Source organism: Leptopilina boulardi, unplaced genomic scaffold, assembly GCF_019393585.1.
Source record: "Leptopilina boulardi isolate dan_hultmark-lab unplaced genomic scaffold, ZJU_Lbou_2.1 LbouV2_322, whole genome shotgun sequence".
In the NCBI taxonomy this organism is placed as follows: Eukaryota; Metazoa; Arthropoda; class Insecta; order Hymenoptera; family Figitidae; genus Leptopilina; species Leptopilina boulardi.
The window spans coordinates 212587-238893 of NW_026137888.1; the positions used below are offsets into that span (position 1 = coordinate 212587).

General features: G+C 27.6%; 1 protein-coding gene across 1 annotated transcript; it reads left to right on the forward strand.

Moving 5' to 3' along the window:
- Positions 1-24439, forward strand: LOC127284277 (uncharacterized). Its single transcript, XM_051309650.1, has 6 exons — positions 1-276; positions 3275-3399; positions 7243-7546; positions 10143-10294; positions 16748-16979; positions 24364-24439. Exons 1-6 carry the CDS (start codon positions 96-98, stop codon positions 24390-24392), a joined length of 1023 nt encoding a protein of 340 aa, XP_051165607.1. The 5' UTR covers positions 1-95; the 3' UTR covers positions 24393-24439.
- The last annotated feature ends 1868 nt before the right edge of the window (positions 24440-26307 follow it).

Genomic DNA, 26307 nt, shown 5'->3' on the forward strand with positions numbered 1-26307 from the left:
GGCGGTATTTTATTTCTTTCAATCCTCACGTGCTCTCGCCAAGTTCCTGTTGCGTATCCAAAATTTTGTGGTGCTTTTTTAAATATAATTTAAAAATGTCAGAGGACGACAGTGAGAAGTTTGCCTACGTGCGTTTTTGTAAGAGTCTAGAGTTTAAAATCGTTGCCGATAAGGACATTGAACATTTTGATTTTAATAACATTGATTTGAAAAAAATTCAACGTGTGCGCGGAAGTGATAATAAATTTCATCGTGCCCAAATTTTCTTCATATCAGGTAAGATAAATATATAAAATTATACATTTCTATTTTCCTATTTTTTTTATTTTTATTTTTTATACATTTTCTATTTTTTAAAAGTTTGTTAATTATTTAATACTTTCCGGCAACTTTGTCTTTTTTAAATTGATATATATATATATATATATATATATAAGGGCTGGATACTATAAGGTGATACGCGCCATTTACTTAACATGGCACGTATCTCCTTATAGCATCAAGCCCCTCATGTGTATAAAATACCAAGAAGTAAATAATATTTTGATACAGAGAATTTAATTATTATTCTCATAAAATCTTGTGAAATTTTTCGATTCCATCAATTTGAAGATGACAAAAGTTACTGGAAAATTTGAAATAAATATTATGAATTTTTTCTTGTTGATCGTCAGTCACCTATGAAGGTCACTTTCAAAACATCATATTTAACAGCTTATTTCTATAACAGGCATCACAAATAGTCCCCTTTTGTCACCTTTTTCACTTTTTCTGTTAATTAGTCACCTTTTTCTTAAACTGTTTTCTAAACTGAAAATGTCGAATCCAATTAATCATTTAAAACTTTACAAAATTCATCTCAAAAATCACTGAATCTAATACAATTTTTATAAAATCGGATTTCGTCGAATTTTTATTTATTTTTTCTTTTCTCGAATAATCAAAATTTGAATTGATATGAAAACAATTGAATTTTAGGGGAGTTTTAACACAACTGTTTTTTTATAATTAATTAAAATTTCGAAGAACTTTTTTCAACTTTATTTATTTATTATTACCATGTACATATTACCATGTATCAATTATTATGAAAAATAATTGATTTCAAGAAGTTTAGTTAAAAATTCCAGAACAATTGTTACAATTGTAATTTTAAAAAATAATTTAATTTTAGAAGGTTTAAAATTGAAATTTAAAAAATTTTAATTCCTGCGAAAAATTAAATTTATTGAATAAAATTATTGATAAAAGGAATTAAATACAAGGCAAGCAAATTTAAAATTCAATGAAACAAATAAATAATTATTAACTACATTTAATTATTATCATTTCAATTACTTAAATGATAATAAATTAATTCAATTAATTATTATTTTTATTTATAAATTCATCTTTTTATTTTCAATATAATTTTATTTACATTCTCATAAGAATTGAATTATTTCCAATAAAATTTTAATTAAATTACTCGAAAGAATTTATTTTCTAAAATTTCAATAGCATTTTTGCGAAGAATTCAATACCTTTCATCATCAATAATAAAATTTTTGTGAAGAGTTCAATTATTTAAAGTAATAAATAATAAAATTCTTCATAGAAATTCAATAAATCTCAAGAATTGTAATTAAATTCATTTTAGAAATTGAAAAAAAATAGAATTAAATTTTAAATGTATATTACTTGAAAACGTATATAAAAAACTAACAAATTTCGATACAAATAAATTTGACATCAGATTTTCTAAACTCAAAATGTCGGATCCAATTAATCATTTAAAACTTTACCAAATTCATCTCAAAAATCACTGATATGAATCTAATACGATTTTCAGAAAATCAGATATATTTTTAGAATTTTTATTTATTTTTTCTTTTCTCGAATAATGAAATTTTGAATTGAATTGAAAAAATTGAATTTCAAGCGAATTTTAACGCAACTGTTTTGTTATAATTAATTAAAGTCTCGAAGAACTTTTTCCAACATTATGAAAAATAATTGATTTAAAGAAGTTTAGTTAAATATTCCAGAACATAATTCAATTTTAGAAGAGTTACAATTGCAATTTTCAAGAATATTGAATTTTAGAAGTTTTAAAATTGAAATTTAAAAAATTTTAATTCCTTCGAAAAATTAAATTTATTGAATAAAATTATTGATAAAAAGAATTAAATATAAGGCAATTAAATTTAAGGGGAGGGACTGGTGAAATTTCAGCCTACTGAAGTTATTATTGTTAAAGAGTGTCAATTTTTTTTCTGGCATAATTTAGGATCCAAAATTATTATAAATTATTAAAATTTAAAAAAAAAATTTTTTAGCCATTTTAGAAAATTTATTTTTTGGAAAAATTAAATTTCTTTAAATTCCATACGATTGATTGTTTAAAATCGTGAAAAAAGCGTAAAAAAAATTCGACAATAAAAAATAATGAAAATTGTGGAAGTTGTTTAATTTTTTTTCAAAATTACCACTAAAATTGAAAGCAATGAAAATTGATCTTGTTTAGGGGTAATAGTTTTTTTCAACATTTTTTTCAACTAAAAATCTTATTCTACTGAGAAAAACAACAAAAGGTAATTTTTAACAATTTTACAAATATTTTTATTTTTCAAAATTTTCATTTTTTGAAAAAATTGAAATTTTTCAAAATCCATACGCTTGATTGTTTAGAATCATGAAACAAGCGTATAAAAAAATCGGCAGTCAAAAATAATTAAAATTGTGAGAGAAGTTTAAATTTTAAATTTTCGAGAATTTTGAATTTGATTTTAAAAATTATTAACAAATTTATAGTTTTTTAATTTTTCATGATATATTATACATTTAAATAATTAATATTGTCAGAAAAAAAATTGACCACCCTTAAACAGCTTTAATTTTGATGTGTTAAAATTTCAGCGGTCCCTCCCCTTAAAATTCAATGAAACAAATAAATAATTATTAACTACATTTCGACGGGTGTTACGAAGGAAAACACTCCTAAAATGCCTTTGCACGAAAACTAACACTCCCGATTTTTAAATTCAAAAACTAATTTTTAATTACAAAAATTAATTTGATTATATTTCATTTTTAATTTAATATAATAACACGAACGAAAAGCTCCGATAAAACTCAAAAATTCTAAACTTGTCTTTGAAATAGAAAAAACATTGTAGATTATGAAACTATATTTTTCAAATTTTAAAGAGTTCAAAATTCTAATTGCATAAAATATATTTAACATTTTATAAATTGCCAGGCGAATGTTAACATTAATCTCTATTCATTCAAGATTCTGTAGATGATGTGAAGGAGCAGATTGAAAGCGGTGGCCGCTTAAAATTTTTAACTTCAAAAATAGACGATACTCTGTCTCCGGACGAGGAAACGCCATTCGAAAACAAATTGAAAAGGAAGGTAAGATCTAAGTGGTGTCTGTGTGTCAATCCGTTTGTTCGTCTATACATATATAGAATGTTTTGCTTTTATAATTATATTTTAAAAATTAAATGAATCGATTTAGCCCTTGGAACACTTAAATTTAATATAAGTGTGATTCTCTACAAAACCATAATGTTCTTTCTTAAAGAAATAAATTGCACATATTGTAATGAATTCAACGTGATAAATTAACTACAGTGATTGCAAATAGAAGCTTGGAGTCACTTCAGTTTATAAAATTAAATAATTTTTTAAATGCAAAGACACTTAGACAAATCATACATTAGGCTAATTGTAATTGTCCAGAAGCAGTTAGAATGACAAGTAACACTACCCAAGTGCCTCCTCCAGATTGATTTTTAACCATATACGTCTTAAAGAATACCAAAAAATATATGATACGTATTGTTTCTGGCGGCTGCGATGTTGATTTAAGGGATGAAAATAGGAATTGAAATATTTAATTTTTATTAATCTAATAAGACGATCTGATATGTTTAATGGAATAATTCATGAACATTAATACTCTGGATCAAGACAAATTATTAAAACAAGCATGGACATTACAATAAATTATTGTTTCTATTGTTTAAACAATTTATTTTGAATTATGAAACATAAAAAAATTAATAGTACTATTCGAATCAACGCATGTCAGTTCGTCTTATTAAATTAATAGAAATTGAATATTTTAACCCCTATTTACATCCCTTAAATCAACATCGCAGCCGCTAGAAACAATACGTATCATATATTTTTTGGTACTCTTTAAGACGTATATGGTTAAAAATCAATCTGGAGGAGGCACTTGGGTAGTGTTACTTGTGAGAAAACTTAATTACTTGTACGCGTCGTTAGCATAGTGAAAGTAAGAATAGCTTTTATGTAAATATAATCTTACTAACATTTAAAAATCTAATATGTACGTACTTTACTGCACGTAAAAAGATGTACGTAGAATTTTCATTGACTCAGTGCTTGAATTTTGAATAGAACTTAAAGTAATTTAAGAATTATAACATTTTAAATAATATTTAAATGATAGAATTAGAAAATTTCTAGCACTTTGCATGAGATTGTCAAATGCAGTCAATGTAAAAACTTTGTAAAACTGATAGAGGTGTGCAAAAAGCTCGTATGGTCGAGCCGAGCACGCCCTACTGAAAATCCCTGTACAAGATCTTGTACAATTTCCTGTACAAGATCAGCAACTGAACTTGTACAAGTTCTGACCAGTTCCTGTACAGGAAAATGCATACGAATTTGGAACAAGTTCATGTGTATGAAAATAATTGAATTATTTCGAAAAACTTCTTTGAATTTTCAGAATTTTTTTTAATAGTTTTAATTGTACATTTTTAAAGTAATTGAATCTTATGAAGAATTTCTTTTAAGTTTTTAAAATAATTGTAAACATTTGATTAAAATTTTAAGAAAGCAATTCAGTTCCTCTGAGAATTTTATGACAATTTTTTAAAATAATTTAATGCATTCAAGAAATTTTGTTAAAAATTGAATATAATTTGTCTCTCACGTGAAATTTTATAAAAATTGTATTGAAAATATAATTAATTCTTTCGAAGGATTTATTTAATTTTTTGAATATAAACTACCGTCCGAAATTGTGCAAACACTTTCACCGCGAATCATTGAAAAACATACTCGCATGAAAATAGAGATAACTCCGAGTGAAATCAATGTCGAAACTTTTTCCTTATAGCGTTGGAAAGCTTATTAAATTTCGAAAAAAATTATGCATATTTGAAAGAGATTGCTTAAATAGGTTCAAATATATCATTTCACAAAGTTGAAAAAATAATAGGAAATTTTTCCTCATTTTCTAACTTGACTTGAACCTCTTGCATGGTCCAGAAAAATCGACAACAAAAATTGCCCTTTATAGTAATTATTCCTTGGAATCTAAGCTTTCTATTCATTCCAAGAACAATAAAAAATGTTGACGGGTTTCCTAATAATTCAAAAAAGAGTACGAGGGGAAAAAATTCGACTGTCAATCGTTTGATTTTCACGTCTCACTGCCTTCTTCGTTCGTGCTCCAGGACAGAAACAGAAGATTTCGATTGGGAGCTTTCGCCCAATTCCTATTATTTTTTTAACTTTGTACATTGATATATTTAAATCTATTTAAGCAATTTCTTTCGAATAGACATAATTTTTTTCGGAATTTAATAAGCTTTCCAACGCTATAAAGAAAAATCTCTACGTTGATTTCTCTTGGAGTTATCTCTATTTTCATGCGAGTATGTTTTTAAATGACTCGCGGTGTAAGCGTTCGCACAATTTCTGACGGTAGTGTAAATAATAGATTTTATTAATAATCTTGATTAATAATTTTATTATTAAACTTTATTAAAATTATTGATAGAAAATTAAATTCTGGAAATAATTAAATTCTTTCCAAGATTTTATTACAAATTTTTTAAACAAACTGAATTGCTTAGAGATATTTTATAAAAAATGTAATAAAAGTAATCAAATTCATGAGGAGAAATTTAATATTTATTAATTTTATTGAATAATTAAATTCTAATAAAGCATTTTATAAAAACTTTTAAGAATAATTAAATTTTGTAAACAAATTTTATTACAATTTTTAAAAATAATTGAATACTCTTGAGATTGTTTATTAAAATTGGTTTGAAAATAATTGAATTTCTGCGAAGAATTTGACCATTTATAAAAATAATGTAATTCTTTCAAAGAATGTACAATTCTACTTTATTTCCTGATTCGTTAATCCTTCCTATTATTTTGATTATTAAGTTATTTATACACATACTGACAAAAGAAAAAATATGAAATAAATAATTAATATTGTTATAAACATTTTATAAACAAATTTAACCACCTTGTACTTATCATTGTGGAAGATCAACTGACAAGGGTCAAATTTTCTAAAAAAAATTTAATGTTGGTCATGGGTTTTCAATAATAGATTTACCAACAATTTAAAGTGTATTATTGAAAAAATATATGTGCCGTTCGCTTCTAAGTACGAGTCAATATTATTTACTTCTCAATTTTTTTTTGTTTTGTACAACAGACGAACATAACTTAAATGAAAAACGTCCAAGAAATCATTTTTCTGAATGTTGCCCAATTAAATAAACTGGAAATTTTAATCATTAAGTTCCAGAAATAAAAAAGAAATCTTCTGCAAAGTTTACCATGCATCTAAAGATTTTAAATGATTAAAAATTCAAAATTTAACATTTATCTACTTAAAAAAATTTATAATCGCAAATCTTGATTTTTAAACGTCTGTCTTTTCTGTCCTTTTTCCAATAACAAAATCGATATTAAAAAAAAATCGTTGGGATATTTCTGATCAAAAAAGTCAAATCAACATTTTTTTACTTTTTTAGGCAAATTAAAACTTTTTTTTAAATAATCCACATTGAATTGTTCGTAATTGATATTTCCTAAAATATAGATAAAATCCAACTGAGTGGATCAAAATGATTCCTTTTATATAAAATGTACTTTAATGTTTGATGCCCTGTAAAATCCACGATTTTTAAAATTTTGAAATTTTTTTTTTCCTAATTCTTCTGCCATAACATACTAAATTTAAACCAAGTTTAAAAAATTGAAAGACCCATGACCAACATTAATTTTTTTTAGAAAATTTAACCCTTGTAAGTTTATTTTCCACAATGATAATTACAGGGTGGTTAAATTTGTTTATAAAATGTTTATAACAATAGTTAATTATTTTTGTTTTATTCAACGAAATTTGATAAAAAAATTATTTTTTAAATTCTCTTTAATTGTATTAATATATGAATTTCTATTTAGACTAGGAATCAAAAGGAGAGCCCAAAAAAGCGTTTTAAACGCAGCGTTCAAAAAGAAAACTTAAACGAGAAATTAAAATTGTTTAATAAAATTTCTTTAATTGGAAAAAAAACTCCGGAAAAATTACAAGAAAAAGATTGCACATCTTCAGAAGAGGATACGGAGGAAATTAATAATAAACCTTTGCTAACAGTTAAAAAAAATCTTTTTAATGGCAATAATAATGAATCGAACATAAAAAAATTGAAACTCTCAGCTCCTAGTCTGTCGAGAGATAAGAAAGTGGATCACAGTGACAGTGATGGTAAGCATAATATTATTTAATTTATGAATTCTTTAGAGAGCCGAGCTCGACTCCATATATCGATTATTTACATATTAGAGATGGTAATCGAAATCATAAAATCGATTAATAATTATTCAATCGATTTTTGGACACTCTTAAAAATAAATCGATTATTCATTACTCAAAGTCGATTTTATTCGATTTTTTGTAAATAACTGTCAAAAGAAAATTTTACGTTTTTTTCTGAAAACGATATTTCATTAAATTATTATAATGAGAAAAAGGGTGTACTTCCGATTAGCGCATATGTTCAATTGTTCTGAAACTATGCATATCTACGTATTTTTATGCGCTGATTACGAAAATGATAGTGAAAATTGGCGCAAATTAGAAAATGGTACGTCTAGTCAGGGTTAAACACCCATATTAATTATGAATTTGGCGCAGTTTATAAATTAATATACCTACATATTTACACCCACTAGATTTTTTTATTTTTTAAATGTTCATAACTTTTTTAATTTTAGACCAATCAATTTACGATCTTCAGCAAAAGTGTTTCTCTTTTGTAGATCTTTCCGACCACATGCCACAATGGACTGAATTTATTTAAATAAGAAAGTTATAAACAAAAAACCAAAAGTGTGTCTAACTCTGACTGTATTCCCCTACTGATGTCGCTAATATCGGAAGAAAATCTAACGCCACTTTATAAACTCATGGAAATTTGTGTTTTAATGTTTCCCATACCTCCAATAGGTTTAATTTTCATGCACAAGCATTTTGATTTAACAATTAGCGCATTTCAGTGGCACACCGTGCAGGAAGGACGTTATTATTGACTTTCTATGTGGCAACTTTTTTGATAATTTTTTATGTTTTTACATGTCTTCAGGATGAAAAGGCTGCTTTGACCTAAATCGTAACTGCTAATTTTTCGGAGTTTTATAAATATATGTAGATACAGATTTAATTATGGTTCATAAATTAATTTTTCTTTCTGTTTATTTATTCATGTGTGTGTCTGCTGAAAAATTTCAATCTAGAAATTCATTGTATAAAAAACTAAACAACATTATTGTCGGATAAACACCCGTGTGGAAATAGCACGAGTTTGCCCTGACAGAGTTTGTTTTTTTAGTTTTAATTCAAATCTGTTATTTATTTTAGCAAATAATTAGCCCCTGAATAAAACACCGTGACGTTTCTGACTGGAACCTGGTTAAAGCTCGAACAGCACGCCGAACTATTATAGTAGTGTTTCCCGACAATGGGATGGTTGGTGCCCAGATTCAATTTCCACATGGACATGAGAATATATTCAATCACGACTTACAAGTTTTCCGTAGACGTGGCGTGTATTGTAAGAGAACTTTTTTGTTTCTTGTAAAATAATGAATATATATGAACCTTCAGTGAATCTGTATCTACATATATTTATGAAACTCTGATAAATTAGCAGTTACGATTTACGTCAAAGAAGCCTTTTCATCCTGAAGGTATGTAAGAACATAAAGAAGTAAAGAAAGTAACATAAAGAAACATTGTCAAGAAGTTGTCTCATAGAAAGTTAATAATAACGTTCTTTCTGCACGGAGTGGTGGGTACACCATCCGCCCGATTTTCATCCTGACTGGACAAACAAAATTGATAATCAACCAACAAAAATGAGTACTACTTTGGTCGAATAATCAACTGCATTATTCAAATTATTTCGATTCTTAGTAACTTAAAATCGATTATAATAATTCGATTTTTTACTAACAGTTCGATTTTCGATTAAAATCGATTACGATTGCAGATTATCATCCCTAATTTTTTTTAAACTTTTCGTTTTATCACTAGTCAATACTGTCTAGAAGAAGTGTGCCAAATTTGAGAAAGATATGTCCATTAGTTTTTTTAGAAATCTTGACCACCGCTAAAGTACTTTTTGGGAGAGGTCGGAAGCAACTAGTGGCAACTTTATAAATTGGTTTTTCGATAGTATACTTTAAGGTGTTCAAGAGATTGAATGAAATATTTCTCACTTTTTTTAATTCTTCAGAAATCTCTCGCATGGATTTTCAAAAATATTTTTTTTTCAAAAAATAAAAATTCTAAAATGGTTAAAAATTAAAATTTTCTTTTTTTGACAACCTTATATGTTTTGGAACCGAAATGATGCAAGAAAAAAATATAACTTCCTGCGACTATTAAAATTTAAAGGACTTAAAATGAAGGTGGTAACTCCCCTTAAAAACATGTTTCTCAGTGTACCATATGCTTTATGATGTGAAATTGTCACATGATAAATTTGATTTGCACTAGATATAACATAACCTTATGCTGCATAATTGTTCAAAAGTTTTGATTTCAGATAGCAGACAAGAGGGAGTAAAAGTCATTCACTTGTTCAATTTTTATGAAGTTATACTTTATTTTAACATTTGGGCAAAATTACACATGGAACCAAACATAATTTTTGGGCATTTTTATAAGGTTAAAGAAATGAATGTTTTTACTCCCTGTCGTCTGCTATAAAAAAACGACATCTTCGTTTCCATGGTATAAAGGAAGTGAAAACGATGTTATTTCTTTTAATAAAGAAGTAATTATAAATTTGTTTTAACAGACGACACTGAGGATGTGATGGATAAAACCGAGGACAAAAATATGAATCTGCAGATGAACGAGGATCTAGAGCGTGCTGCAAATTATGATTTACAAATCAATCCAAATTTAGACATGAAGAGGTATAAAGTATTTCGTTGTGAGAAATCAAAAGTAAGTTTGACTCTTTTAATGTAATTCAAACAACTGTGTATAAATATTTATTTTTTTTTAGTTTTACTTTAAAATGGTGGTGATATATTTCTGCATTCTCATAAAAAAAATAGGAAGGTTTAGATTCGTTCGATTTTGACAATTATCTAATTCCTGTAATTCTTCTCGTTTTATGATCTCCTGATGTCAAAAAATAGTTTTTAAAAAAGTATCAGTCGCTATCTGTAGAGAAATTAGTATTGACAATAACGTAAGTCATTCTTTATGAATCGATAGGTACTTTCATATGCATACACGGAGAATAGCATTTTATGCATTTAGGGGAAAAATGTTTGATTTCCACTTGTGCAATTTACAGTTTGCTGCGTATCGAGAGCTAATCGAAAATCTTTTGACATTAAATAAATTTTGGGTCTGTGATAACTTAATATCGGAGAACCGACACTGATTTATAGACATCTAATTAACCTTTAACCAGTATTCAATTCATGTCAGAAATACAACACAGGTCCATTAACATGACAACAACTTCAAAACTTATAATGAGAATCCTTGAAAGTAATTAAAAAAATCTACAATTCACTGTTCAAAAAAGTCTATGGTCTATGAATTGTTATTGTTAAAAGAAAAACGATTCCTTTTTAATGATAAACAAGTGAACTGTTCATTTGCTAATTTAATTTGTCTATAGCAATATCAAAGAACACATTTTAAAAACATTTATGATAAACTGTTACTAATAAAAGAATTTACATAAGTATAAGAAGACAAACGATTCTGTTTATATAAAAAACAAACAAGCTGATCATTTGTCAGTTTAATTTGTTTACGACAATAAAAAGTTACTCTTTTGCTTCCTCGTGGAGAAAGCTATGTAGTCGTTCAAATTATAAAATTATTAAAAATGTTTCAAATAAACTTTTTTCTATGTATAAATGATATATATAAGTCCTTGATCAAATGTCCGGATGTATGTATATGTGTGTGTGTGTGGATCCCGATTTCTTGTGAACACGATAAATTTAATACGTTTTAACGGATTTGGCTAAAATTTTCCAGGCTTTTTTGTCACATTAATATCTCAAAATGGACACAAGGATTTTTAAAAATATCGACAAAAAAATTTTATCAAATTTTTTCCAAAAATTCGTTTTTAATGAAAAAAATTTTTTTTGGGACAAATTTAAGTTAATATGTAGTAAAATGTTATTTCTTACGTTAAGACGAATCGATTGATATATAGATATAAAGTACAAAATTAATTCAAATTAAAATAAAAAAATTATTCAAAATTAAAAAATCAGAAATTTACATTTTAGCCAAAAATTTTTTTCCTTTATTGCAGTTCAAATTGATATATAACAAAATTGTATTCCTTGCATCGAAAAGAATCGATTATAATATATATAACTTTTACAATTTACCCAAAATTAATATAAATTTATTAATTTTTCAAATATTTTGAATTTTTTCTTTTTTTGTATTTCAACTTTGTTAAAACGGTGTCTATTTTGTTGGATATTGAATTTAATATATGATAGAATCTTATTCTTTGCATCAAGACGAATCGAATTGTCTACATAAAGTATAAATTATATCAGAATTTAGAGAATTAATCATAATTAAAGCCGATAAATTTACATTTTTATTAAAAATTCAATTTTTTGTTTAACTTTATGTAACTGTGCAATAAAACCTTATCCATTACATAAAGACGATTAAAAATCTTATTCTTTGCATCAAGAACTAATCAATAAATAGTTCTTGTAATGGTGCTTCCTTCACGAGGAAGCAAATTTTTTTGCTGATCGTAAAGGGGAAGCAAAATGTTCATGTAATGAATATCTAAATTTACAACTTGTTTAAAAAATATTCAAGTGTAACTGTCAATTGTGACTAAGTTCAAAAACAATTGGAGAAAAAAAACTGTTCAACATATAAATAAATGCGTTATTCAGTTATTAACTTCAATAAATTAAAAAATTTATTTATTTTATTTAGGGTAGTGGCACCAGCGAAAGAACATTTAAGGGAATGCATTCTTTCGACATTTTTTAATTTTAAATGCCATTCTTGAATTTCGTTTTAAACATATGCATTGAATATCAAAATTCCTATAGAATTTGAAACATATGATAAAAAATTTATAAATATAATATAATATTTAAAATTTTAATCATATATTGAAAACCGTCTATTTCACCAGTGAAAGAACATCAACCAGTAAAAGGATAATTGTATTTTCCAGTGAAAGAACATAGTAAATTTATATTAATGCAGAGCCTAGAAAGATTATAAAAAAATGTTACACATATTCTGAAACAATTTTATAATTTACTGTTAACTATGTTTTCTTAATTACGCATCCAAAAATATGATTTAATTTTATAACTTGTAACCTATTTTCTGTTCATATTTTGTTCATTTATCATTTACATAACACACTGAAAACATAAGAAACTATTTTCAAAAATAACTTGCACATTAAATGGATTGCTTTATCATAAAATATATTTTGAAGAAACAAGGAACTAAAAAATATTTTTTTATAGTGCTAAAAATTATAATTTGTGAAATATTGTGATAAATAAGCAATTTGTTCTTTCACTGGTGCAACTACCCTATTCACACTTGATCAATAACATTTTTTTACAAGTTGGGTTTCACTCTATTATACACTATAAATAATCCTGAGCATTCATGTGGTCCCTTAGCAATTTAAAAAAAGTTTTTGTAAACATTAATATACGATTATTATTAAGGGGTAAAACCATATAAGAGAGTTCAAAAAATCGATATTTTTTACGTAAATAGTTAGCTTATATATTTAAAAATAGGTTTGAACATTTTTTAAAGCGAAATGCGATGTCCTCTCTGTGCTACAGTCAATGAATGAAGCTCGCTCGGAGTAGCAAGCAGATTAGTAGCGACGTCGCTGAAGAAGTCACTTTATGATTTGACATGTTTTGTATAGATAGAGTAAAGGTTTTAAATAATGTATGGTGCTGGAATAACAGATTAAAATGTAAGCACTTTAAATAGTTATTTAAATAACTTTAAATAGTTATTTAAATTTTACGATACATTTTTTCAAACGCGTTTTTCTCAAAAATTCAAAGAAGTGCTTCCTTAAGGGGAGACACCACCCCCAATTTTGACCCACTTAAATTTAAATTATTAAATAAGGTTATATTTTTTTTCTTGCATCATTTGGGTCGTAAAAACATATAAGGTGGTCAAAAAAAGAAAATTTTAATTTTTGACCATTTTAGAATTTTTATTTTTTGAAAAAATTAATATTTTTGAAAATCCATGCGAGAGATTCTGACAAATCATTAAAAAAGTGTGGAAAAAATTTGACGATGAAAAATACTTAAAATTGTGAAAGAAGATACATATTTAATAGGAGAGTGTAATGATGTTTTAACTTATATTTTTCGCTCTTTTTTTGAAAAAATTAAAATTTTTGAAAATCCATGCGAGAGATTCTTAAGAATCATTAAAAAAGCGTGGAAAAAAATTGGCGATGAAAAATAGTCAAAATTGAAAAAGAAGATAGATATTTAAAATATTAATTTTTTTAAAAATTTAATTTCTAAAATTGTCAAAAATTAAAATTTTATTTTTTTGACCATCCTGTATGTTTTTAGGACCTAAATGATGCAAGAAAAAAAATAGAACCTCGTTTAATAATGTAAATTAAAGTGGGTCAAAATTGGGGGTGGTGCCTCCCCTTAAAGATTTTAAGTATTTATTCCCTATTATTCTAAAACAAGAATCATCGAATTTTTGTTAAAATTTGAAGGCTGTACCCTGTTGAAAATTCCTATGTGAGAACACATATGGGATCCCATCCAGGATCTCTTGTGAGTTCTTATGTGGGTTCCCATACAGGTTCACACATAAGATCCTGTATGAAAAGGTTCCTGGGATGAACTTGCGTGAGATCAAGCGCACGATCTTATGTCTCTGTAAAAGCAATAACACAGGATCCCATGAGGTTTCCTGTGTAGGTTCCTATATGAACAACACGATAAATAGGAACACACATGGGATCTTATCCGAGATCTTGTATGAGTTCTTACATAGGTTCTCACATATAAGAAGATTAATAGCAGCTTAATAAGATTTCATATAAAATCTTATTAAGCTGCTTTAACTATTTAAAATTAAGCTGCTTAATAAGATTTCATATAAAATCTTATTAAGCTGCTATTAATCTTCTTATATGTGAGAACCTATGTAAGAACTCATACAAGATCTCGGAAAAGATCCCATGTGTGTTCCTATTTATCGTGTTGCTCATATAGGAACCTACACAGGAAACCTCATGTGATCCTGTGTTATTGCTTTTACAGAGACATAAGATCGTGCGCTTGATCTCACGCAAGTTCATCCCAGGAACCTTTTCATACAGGATCTTATGTGTGAACCTGTATGGGAACCCACATAAGAACTCACAAGAGATCCTGGATGGGATCCCATATGTGTTCTCACATAGGAATTTTCAACAGGGTAAACTTTCTTGAACAGCAAATTGCAGATTCTGACCACTGTATGTTGGTGGTGTGGTTAATGCGTTCGTTTTGAAATATGCTGTTAGCGTTTAGTTAGGGAATTTACATCCAGACGTCGGTCAAGATTTTTCAAAACCCACATTTCGTAAGTCAAATGGTCGAGGAGGTAAAAATTAATGTTAATTATCGAAAGAATGTAAAATGGTAAAAAAAATTGTACAATAACTATGTAAAAAAATAAAATTGGGAGGTACCCGATTTCTTATTGAGAGTGTCGACTTGTCAATGCGAGATTCGCCAAATCTTGCACTGGGCGTCGTGGTGAATGCGGAATTCTAGGAGTACCAATGCGATGTAATTTTTAATCTCTATTACAAACGAATCTTACATCTGCCATTTTGAATTCAAATTTTTTTAAAAAACTAACATCAGATTCGTAATCACCGATCCTGAAAACCCCCGAGTAACAAATTTCAGGCAAATTGGATCAAATTTTTAAAAAATTGCCCTCCATATTTAATCCGCCATTTTGAAATTAAAACATTTTTTTAAAGGAACATCGGATTCGTAATTAGCGACCCCAAAAACCCCCGAGTAACAAATTTCAGGCAAATTGGATCGATTTTTAAAAATGTCTTCTGCCATCTTGGATCCGCCATTTTGAATTTCGAAAAACTAACATCAGATTCGTAATCAGCGACCCCAAAAACCACTGAGTGATAAGTTTCAAGCTAATTGGACCCCTAAGTTATAAATTCCAAGAAAATCCGACCATTTTTAAAGAAATTTCAATTTTAGCCGCCATATTGGATCCGCCATATTGAGTTTAGAAAATTTAATGTCAAAATCGATTTTAGCGCTTTTGAAAACCCCCGAGTAAATATTTTGAAGCATGTTTGGTAATTTTTTAATTTTTTTTACTAAGTCCGCCATATTGGATCCGCCATTTGCAATTTTAAAAGGTGCCACTTTGCACTTAAAAGTAGACATAATAAACTAAATTTTAAGCAAATAAATAATTTTTTAGACAAAACCATTTTTGGACAGAGGGGGTCTCCCGGTGACGTGGAATGCCCCATATATATTCATAAATTTATAATGGATATAACATAATTCAATTTCAAACAATTTTAATTATTTAAAAAATTCATATTTATTTAATTTGAGATTCATTTAGGGTAAATGCACCAGTGGTGGATCAGGTACCAATGGTGGATCAACAGCGTTAAAAAGGTTAAAATAAGCTATTTCTAATTGAACTAAATGTTTCAATCGTTTAGGGGAGGTGTATAGATAAGTTTTATGAAATAAAATCATTTGAAAATATTTAGGAAAACAAAGCAATACAACAATTGTTGATTTTATGCTTTTTCACATGAAATCTTAAAAAATAATTGTTTGGTCTAAATTTTTTTAATTTTTAGAGTAGAAAGTAATCAATTCTTTCCATATAGAATACTTTTGGAAAAAAATTTATATCATTAAGTTTTTTTTGTGTAGTGTAAAGGGGTAAATGATCCACGACTGGAGCAATGTCATTTTATTGTTGAATGGGGGTGTGAGGGGGTGTAAACGTTACAAGCAGGTCGAAAACTACACGATAGTGTCCTTGAAGACTTGTTAATTCATACTATTGTAAAGATAACCCTATATTTTTCATCTGAAAAAATCTGTACCCCTTTAAAGTCAAAATAATAAATTTAGTAGGCTTAATTGATCCACCACTGGTGCAGTTACCCTATTTGTTATTTAACTTTTTAAAATAATTTCAATTTAAAAAACTTTTCGTGATATTTAGAAACATCCTAAATGTTGCAAGCCTCATTTATTTACAATATCAACTATTCCAAAGAAGTTAATAATAAAATATAGAAAAAATAACGATATTAAATGAATTGAAATTAATTTTATTCATGTAAGTAAATTTAAATTTCAGACAAGACGCATTCATTTGGGTGAAGGTATATCCCTTAGAGAAAGTGTCTTTGATGACATTAAGAATCAAACAACTTGTTGCAAATTTGTAAAAACCCTAGCCATTGCACTTTGGTCAAGGGAAAAACTTGTCAACAGATATGTTCGGTCCAGTCGTCCTGGAAAATTGGTTCAAATCAAAGGGAGGTCTCCCCGAAAACAATTAACACCTAAGAAGGAGAAAGTTCTCAGAAGTAAGTCAAATATACACTACCGGTCAGAATTGAGAGTCCACCTATTTTTTGGTGAATGAAAAACATCATAAAACATAAAATGTATAAAAACTAAAAATTTTTTTCTATTCATTTACTAGAAGATGATAAAATTGTGAGAAGAATAAGACTTTTTAGAAGTGATTTGGCCAACATTACATTTAGATATTTTCAAAAACCCTCATTTTTAATGTTTCACAAATATTTGAATAACTTCTAAAATAATAAAAGTTTTTTAATGTTCTTGAGCTTATTTAAAAGTTAGTTTTCTACAGAAAAAGAATTGCTTGTCATCATTAAAGTATAATTTTTTTCCTCAAAAAAATGCAAGTTTTCAAAATTGAACCAAAAAATTCAAAAAAATTTGCCATTTTCTTTTGTACAAGAAACCGTCTTATAAAATACCCAGTGAGCACGGGGACATAGGATGTCTTTAGGACATCCCTAGGATGTCCATGTCCGTTCAAAAGACGTCCTGACGACATCTTATGTCCAAATGACGTCTTTCGAACGGACATGGACATCCTAGGGATGTCCTAAAGACATCCCATGTCCCTGTGCCCACTGGGTATATAAGACATGAAATTGTATAGATTTTTCAAGGAAATTGTATAAAATAATTTTATTTGAATTTTAAAAATTATTTTTCTGTTAAAAAAAGTGAAATTTTTTTGAATTTTTTGGTTCAACTTTGAAGACTTGCATTTTTTTTACGAAAAAAATTATACTTTAATGATGACAAGTAATTCTTTTTCTATAGAAAACTAACTTTTAAATAAGCTCAAGAACATTAAAAAACATTTTTCTAACACACGCACCGAAAGTACATCATTTCCTACCTGTATATCGGGTGGAAAGTAAGTCTTTCCCGGCGACAGGGAGGTAATGTTACTTTACCTCCCCGTGACATCATAACGGGGAGGTTTTTCATGTTTAACCCCTTGTAAAAAATGTTTATTGTTAACAATTAGGCCATATTATAGGTATAACCCCAGCAGAATTTAGTTATCTCTCATTTGCCGGAAACCGGAAGTTAATTGGTTGAATAGTTTAGACGCTACGATCCCAAACAGTTTGAAAAATCTTGTTTCGAGAAAAACGCGTTTAAAGGTTTGGAAACATTTTCATATGAAATATTTATATTTTTGGTTAGATTTGCGTAAATCATGGATATCTATAGGTTTTTGAGGTCGCTGATCACGATTCGTGGTAAGTCATCTGTTAATAAAAATGTCGATAGCAATTTTAACATATGTATAAAAGCGATTAGGCATAAAAGTGCAATGATGAAGTGAGTGAAGTGAGAGTTAAGTGAAAGTGAAGTGAGAGTGAAGTGAAAGTGAAAGTGAAGTGAAAGTGAAGTGAGAGTTAAGTGAAAGTGAAGTGAGAGTTAAGTGAAAGTGAAGTGAAAGTGAAAGTGAAGTGAACGTGAAGTGAAAGTGAAGTGAAGTGAAAGTGAAGTGAAAGTGAAGTGAAGGTGAAGTGAAAGTGAAGTGAAGTTACAGAATAGCACCCCTGAGCGCTGAATAACGCTGAGGTAGCATGATCATTGCACTTTTATGCCTAATCGCTTTTATACATATGTTAAAATTGCTATCGACATTTTTATTAACAGATGACTTACCACGACTCGTGATCAGCGACCTCAAAAACCTATACCTATAACCTATTATCCATGATTTACGCAAATCTAACCAAAAATATAAATATTTCATATGAAAATGTTTCCAAACCTTTAAACGCGTTTTTCTCGAAACAAGATTTTTCAAACTGTTTGGGATCGTAGCGTCTAAACTATTCAACCAATTAACTTCCGGTTTCCGGCAAATGAAAGATAACTAAATTCTGCTGGGGTTATACCTATAATATGGCCTAATTGTTAACAATAAACATTTTTTACAAGGGGTTAAACATGAAAAAATAGAGCAAAAATCGCACGTTTTTAAAAAAGTGTCAGCCATTTTGTCATTCATACAACTTTTTGACAATTTTACAGGTATAACCTATTCTTTAGAATGTCAGCTTCATAACAAATTTTGGTTTTTTGTTCTACGTTCAAAATTGATGAGTGCAGAGTGCCCACCGTTTCACTTATTAAAAAAGCATTGGTTTTTCAAATCGCCATATTGGCCGCCATTTTAAAATTTTTTGAAAATAAAAAATATTTTTTAAAAGCTTAAGGATGTATCTTTATTTATAAAAAAAATAGATCGATATGTTATATTAGTTCCTTGCAAAAAAATGTTAAATGTTGGGCTTTTCTTCGTCGCCGCAATGAGAACCTCCCCTTAAATTGCATTTTTCAAGGTCAAAAATAAAGTTTTTTGAAAAATTGATTACACCATTGAAAAGGGCAGAAAAAAACCTATGCGAAACATATTTGACATTATTTTAATTTTTAAAATTAAAACAGTTACAATGTGTCAAATATTACCTTGTCCATGAGTTTGAAATTCTGTCCTGGATCACTTCACGTGAAATCCCCCATATATATAGGGGGTAAATACCCTAGTAGCACGTACTATAACAGTGATATTAAAATGTCCGACAGATGGTGATATTACCGACCAATGTTATCGTAATATGTCCTATAAAAATAAAATTAACACTTAGCGTTTCACGGATTTGGCCGCAACCGCTGTAATCCGAAATTCGTGATTTGACGGATTACATTTTTCCAAATCTGTGAACAGTAATGTTGTAATTCGTAAAATTTTTAACTGGACATATTTAGAGAAATTCACTAGGACGGGCAGTATAAATTGTTTAAAAATGAAAGTGCATCGTATTTGAGAATAAAAATACCATTTGTAAAATACAATTATTAATTCTTAATTAAATATTGAATGTTAAATACTAAATACGGTCGTAATACGTGATGAGAGTAGTCCAAATCCGTGGGATGATAAGTTTCGATTGGTTGTAACGATCTTTTTTACCGAAAATGAATAGATCCTTTATAGGTTAGTAGATTGAAGAAGTAGATTTCTATTAGGGGGGGTAAGGGTTCCAGCAATGAAAAAAACATTTTTTTTTGTGAATTTATTTTAGAAATATGAATAAAGCAAATTTATCCAAACCGTTTGTACATTATTAAGTATCATTTGAACAATATTCTGCAAATTTTTTAAAAGAAACCCGCCCCTATGATATCTCCGATTTTAATTTTTTTCATTTTTAAATTTTTTGTGTTCATTTGAAGTGGAAATTGATATTTTTGACGAAAAATTCCACTATTTTGTAAATGAAAAACCCCTTTAATGTAAAAAAAATTGAAAAACTCTTCGTTGGGGATAGGTATTTTATGTGTAGAAAATGTATACCAAGTTTGGAATAAATCGGTAAAGTAGTTTTCAAATATCAGTGAACACGGATTTTTAAAAAATGATTATGAGAAAAACGCATTTAAAGTTTTAAAGGCTAAAACAGAAGGAAAAAAATTATTTTTTCAGCTTATTTGGAATCATCGATTCTAGCTCCATAGAGTAGACTCTCGGCAGTAGTTTTAATGTCTTAAGGTCATGTTATTCAGTGTGACGTATTTTCATAGTAAAATATATGGGACACGTGACCACTGAATAACATGACCATAAGCCTCTGTTTTCAAGTATTTGCCTTATATTACATCACTGAGAACAAACACTCGTTCCAACGTACAACTAACTGACGGAAATACAGTTTTAAAAGCGAAGGAACTAATTTGTTAATAACTTTGTGAGTTTCGCTCCAATTGACTTCAAATTTTGGGAATATATTCTTGAGATGTTCAACTACATTGAATTGATTTGCCGTTTAATCTTCAAATAGTTTTACTAAATTATTTATATCAAAGGAGTCATAGAGTTACTATAGGTCAATTTTCGTCTGATTCTTTTATACCTGATAAAGGAGTTCCACAGGGATCTTCACTGGGTTCTCCACTTTTTACTCTTTATATTAATGACATTGACAAAGGCATTGATTCTTTTATCTTACTATTTGCCGATGATGTTAAGGTTTTTCGAATAATTAAATCTATTTCAGATATAAATGCTCTCCAAAATGATTTGGATTATATTTTTACGTGGTCACAAAATAACTTATTACCTCTCAATATCTCTTAAATGTCATATTTTAACATTCACTAGGTCAAAGGTACCTTTTTTTAATAACTATGTTCTAAACAATATAACCTTGGAGAGAGTTTTTTCATTATGTGATCTCGGTGTTACATTTGACTGCCGATTGAATTTTAATGACCATATATCAAAATTAGTAACGGCTACTTCCAGATCTTTGGGTTACCTCTTAAGATCAACTAAACATTTTTATAACATTAAGACTTTAAAGTTACTTTTTTTCTCATTAATTCGATCTAGATTTGATTTTGCTTCTTTTATTGCTATTCCTCAATTTGAAAAGTATAATAATTACTTAGAATATATTCAAAAGAGGTTTCTCAAATATCTGGTCTTTAAGGTTGATAAAAAATGTCTGCCTCGTGGCCAGGATTATAATGAATTGTGTGTACGATTTGGCTTCGTCACAATAGCGCAACGTAGGATTTTCTATGCTTGTTTGTTTATTTTTAAAATTTTGTCTTCCCAAATCTACGCTCCAGATATATTATATAGTTTACCCTTAAGAGTGCCTAAAATCAACTCTCGTAATGAAATACCATTTACTTTGCCCTGTTTACGTAGAGAATTTGGTAAAATTTCTCCAATTTACTTTGCGTGTTACCATTTGAACGATTTTTTTGTTACTATTCAACCAAAACTTGATTTGTTTAGCTCTTCGGTCGGCGATTTTATTAAATGTTTAAACAAATATTTAGATATTGTAGAATGATTTATACTTTCTTGTAGTTGCCCATTTATGGTCCTTCTAGGACTGCGGGCGGTGGAGTTTCAATAAATAAATAAACTACAAGAATAGTAAAAAAAGAAAAAATCGATTTTTCGAAAATGGAAACCTTACCACCCCCCTTAAATTTAATTAAGAAATCTTCTTAACTTTTAGTCTTTTTTCTTCTTTTAAAATGTGTTTATTCTTTATTATTTTAATTTCATTTATTTTGTTGTTTTATTTTTATCTTAAAAAATATGTATATATTTATAAATAAATAGACAATTGTGTAGGAAAATTATAAAAAATGATTTATTTATTAACTAGTAAAATATAAAAATAAATAATTTTGCTGTAATTTTGATGGTGATTAAATAAAACATATTACATAACAAGTTGTTCCTTTTTATTATATCTTCTTATTTAATAAATAAATCATATTTATTTAAAAATCTTCATGCATAATTATATTTATTTATTTGTAAATGTGAATATATATTCTGTCTAAAAATAAATATAAAAAAACAAAATACATCTAATTTCGATATAAATAAAGTTATGATAATAAATTAAAAATAATATTAATAACAAATAGATTTAAAAAGAATAGAAATTGAATTAATACTAAATTTTAGAAATTTATTTTGTATTGTTTACTACTTACAGATAAAATATTTTATTTAAATAATGTAATATAAAGTTTATTATTATTTAAAGATTTATTCACATTTTAAAATAATAAAAAATTGTTAAAAATTAAAATGTTTTAATTAAGTTTAATAGAAATCTACTTCCTTAATGACATAGCTATAAAGCATTTATCCATTGTCGGTAAAGGAGATCTTTATAACCAAGCGAAACTTGACATATCACGAATTTGGACTACTCTCATCACGTATTACGACCGTATTTAGTATGTAACATTCAATATTTCATTGAAAATAATTAATTGCACTTTACAAATGGTATTTTTATACTCAAATACAATGCACTTTAACATTTAAACAATTTATACTGCCCGTCCTAGTGAATTTCTCTAAATATGTCCAGTTAAACATCTTACGACTTACAATAATATTGTTCACGAATTTGGAGAAACGTCGTAATCCGTCAAATCGTGAATTTCAGATTACAGCTGCCGCGACCAAATCCGTGAAATGCTAAGTGCTAATTATTCTTTTTTTACCGATATCATTGGTCGGTAATATTACCATCGGGCGGACATTTTAATATTACAGTAATATTACTGTAATATTACGTGCTACTTGGGTACTTCAGTCATTGTCACTGTTTCAGTTGTTGGCATGCTGAAAAACAAGTAGGAGCTTGTTTTTCTTTAAATAATAAGAAATACTTATTTAAATAATCGATTTTTTTAGTAAATGTTGCAAAATTTGATAATCGAATGCAATACCCCAGTGGGCAAAAAACCATGTTCGTTCCAAAAACGTCCTTAAAACGTTTCATGACAGCCAAAAAATGTTCCAGAACATTATTTGAACATCCATGTTCCTAAAATGTTCTAGAACATTATTTAGCGGACATGAAACGTTTTAAAAACGTTTTTAGAACGAACATGGTTTTTTGCCCACTGTAACATGTCTGTTTTTGGAAAATTAATAGAATTAATCATAACTAAAGCAGGAAAATTCACTCCTTTTACTAAAATTTTTTCATTTATTAAAAATTATGTTACTGTATAATAAAATCTTATTTTTTGCATCAAGAATAAATAAATAGTTCTTTCAATGTTAATACTTCCTCCACAAGGAAGCAAATTTTGTTGATGATCGTAAATAGGAAGCAAAATTTTCATGTAATAAACATTTGGATTTAAAACTCATTGGCGGCATTTTTGAAAAAATGTTCCAAGAGCTATCACTCAGTTTTGTATTGGGTTTTATAACGCACTTTTTGACCCTTCTTGAACACATTTTATTAATAGTAGCCAAAGTTATTAATATTTTAAAAAACAAAAATTTTGAAAAAGTTACTTTTCAATTTTGTAGTAAAAAATTCAAATTTAATGTTTTTATTTTTCTTTAAGTTTGTAGTGCTTTTTGAGACACACACACATGGCACTGAAAACAAGAGTCAACAAATAAGACTCACTTTGAACATTAATATAATAATAAGCAAATATACATTTATCTGAAGTAATGCTTAACTTTAATCCTTAAATATTTAAGTACTCCTTTTAGCATTTTCATCTATTAATTTTCATCTACACTGTAAAAAAAAGTTCTAAATTAGAGCTGATTTCGGTATATTAAAATAGAATCAAATTACGATTTAGTACCAAAATTGGTATGAAATTAGTATACCTTTCTTTTTACAGTGTATTCATTTTAATATTAGAAGAGAAAACGAAATTCTTATTAAATAATGAACAAATAATTAAATTATTGTTACATATCAACTATAAATTTGTAGTCATTCCAATGGTTATCATTCAATCCATCAATAATAATATAATGTATAGAATAAATTAGATTTCATTACTTACCAAAAAGTATATTAAATTTTTTTTCTTTTTCAGGCCCAGAAGAATGCGACGACGAAAGATAAAGCGAACATTATAAGCTAAAAACAAATATATTTTATTTAAAAATTCATTAATATTGTGGTTATTATCCTGCCCATAATTTTTTTTAAATTTTCAGCAACAATATAACTTATTATTATAATATTACATATACTTTCATAAAATTTATTTCATTACTTTTTTAAAAATAAAATATACGCACTTTTATTACATTCTTCAAATTTACCAAAAATTATTCTCGTGTTATAGAATAGTTAACAATATAAAAGAAATAAATCGGTAATAATACAAAATGACAGATAAAAAATACAGAAAATTATTAGGAATAAAATTTTTTAAAATTTTTCAAGCAAAGCTTATGTGTTATTTCCATAAATATAGAACGACTTTAGAGGGAGCAAATATTTCATAACACAATAAAAATTTACCTACTCAATAAAAAATATTAAATATTACCTACTAAATTTAACACAAATTTCTGTTGAGAATTTATCAAAATTGGAATTCGCAGTTGATGAGTAATTCACTCGAATATCATCAATATGATATTCATTCACGAAATTCATCCACAATTTTTTTATTAATATTCCAGCCAACATTGCGTGCAGAATTTATTAATAAATTTAAAAAAAAAATGTTTGGGCATTTCTATTAAATTTATTTAATATTTGGTTAGTAATTCGCTCGAATTCTGTAAAAAAATTCGATCGTAAAAGTGACGACCGAAAATTTTTAAACAAAATTTTTCAGACAAAATTCCAGGCGGATTTACTCACTGTTAACTTAAAAGTATCAAATTGCAACAAATTGATACCAAAAATGTGGATTAAATCAAAAATTGATCCAAACTTTTGGTGTCAATTCGATCCACTTAGGTATCAATTTGATACTTTCAAGAAAAGTGTGCTATCAAAATTTTTTATGGGAATTCGCATGGCATTTATTTTGCAAATTCGTTAGAAATTCGGACGAATTCCGTACAAAATTCAGTCTGAAAAGTGGGCGAAAATTTTTTTAAAAAAATTCATTTGACGGAATTCCATGTGGAATTAATATCAATTAATTTCTAATGGGAATTCTCACGGCATTCATTAAAAAAATTTGTTAATATTTCACACGAATACCGCGCACTATTCGGTCGGAACAGTGGGCGAATATATTTTTAAAAATATTTTTCTGCCAAAATTCCGTTCGGAATTCCCATCAATTTCTTATAGGAATCCACACGAAGTTTATTTAAAGAATTCCTCAGTAATTCGCACGACTACCGCGCACTATTCGTTCGGAAAAGTGGGCGAATATTTTTTTGAAAATATTTTTCATTCAAAATTCCGTTCGGAATTCCTATCAATTTCTTATAGCAATCCACACGAAGTTTATTTAAAGAATTCCTTAGTAATTCGCACGACTACCACGCACTATTCGTTCGGAAAAGTGGGCGAATATTTTTTAAAAAATATTTTTCAGCCTAAACTCCGTTCGGAATTCCTATCAATTTCTTATAGGAATCCACACGAAGTTTATTTAAAGAATTCCTCAGTAATTCGCACGACTACCGCGCACTATTCGTTCGGAAAAGTGGGCGAATATTTTTTTGAAAATATTTTTCATTCAAAATTCCGTTCGGAATTCCTATCAATTTCTTATAGCAATCCACACGAAGTTTATTTAAAGAATTCCTTAGTAATTCGCACGACTACCACGCACTATTCGTTCGGAAAAGTGGGCGAATATTTTTTAAAAAATATTTTTCAGCCTAAATTCCGTTCAAAATTCCTATCAATTTCTTATAGCAATCCACACGAAGTTTATTTAAAGAATTCCTCAGTAATTCGGACGACTACCGCGCACTATTCGTTCGGAACGGTAGGCGAATATTTTTTTAAACATATTTTTCAGACAAAATTCCGTTTGGAATTCCTATCAATTTCTTATAGG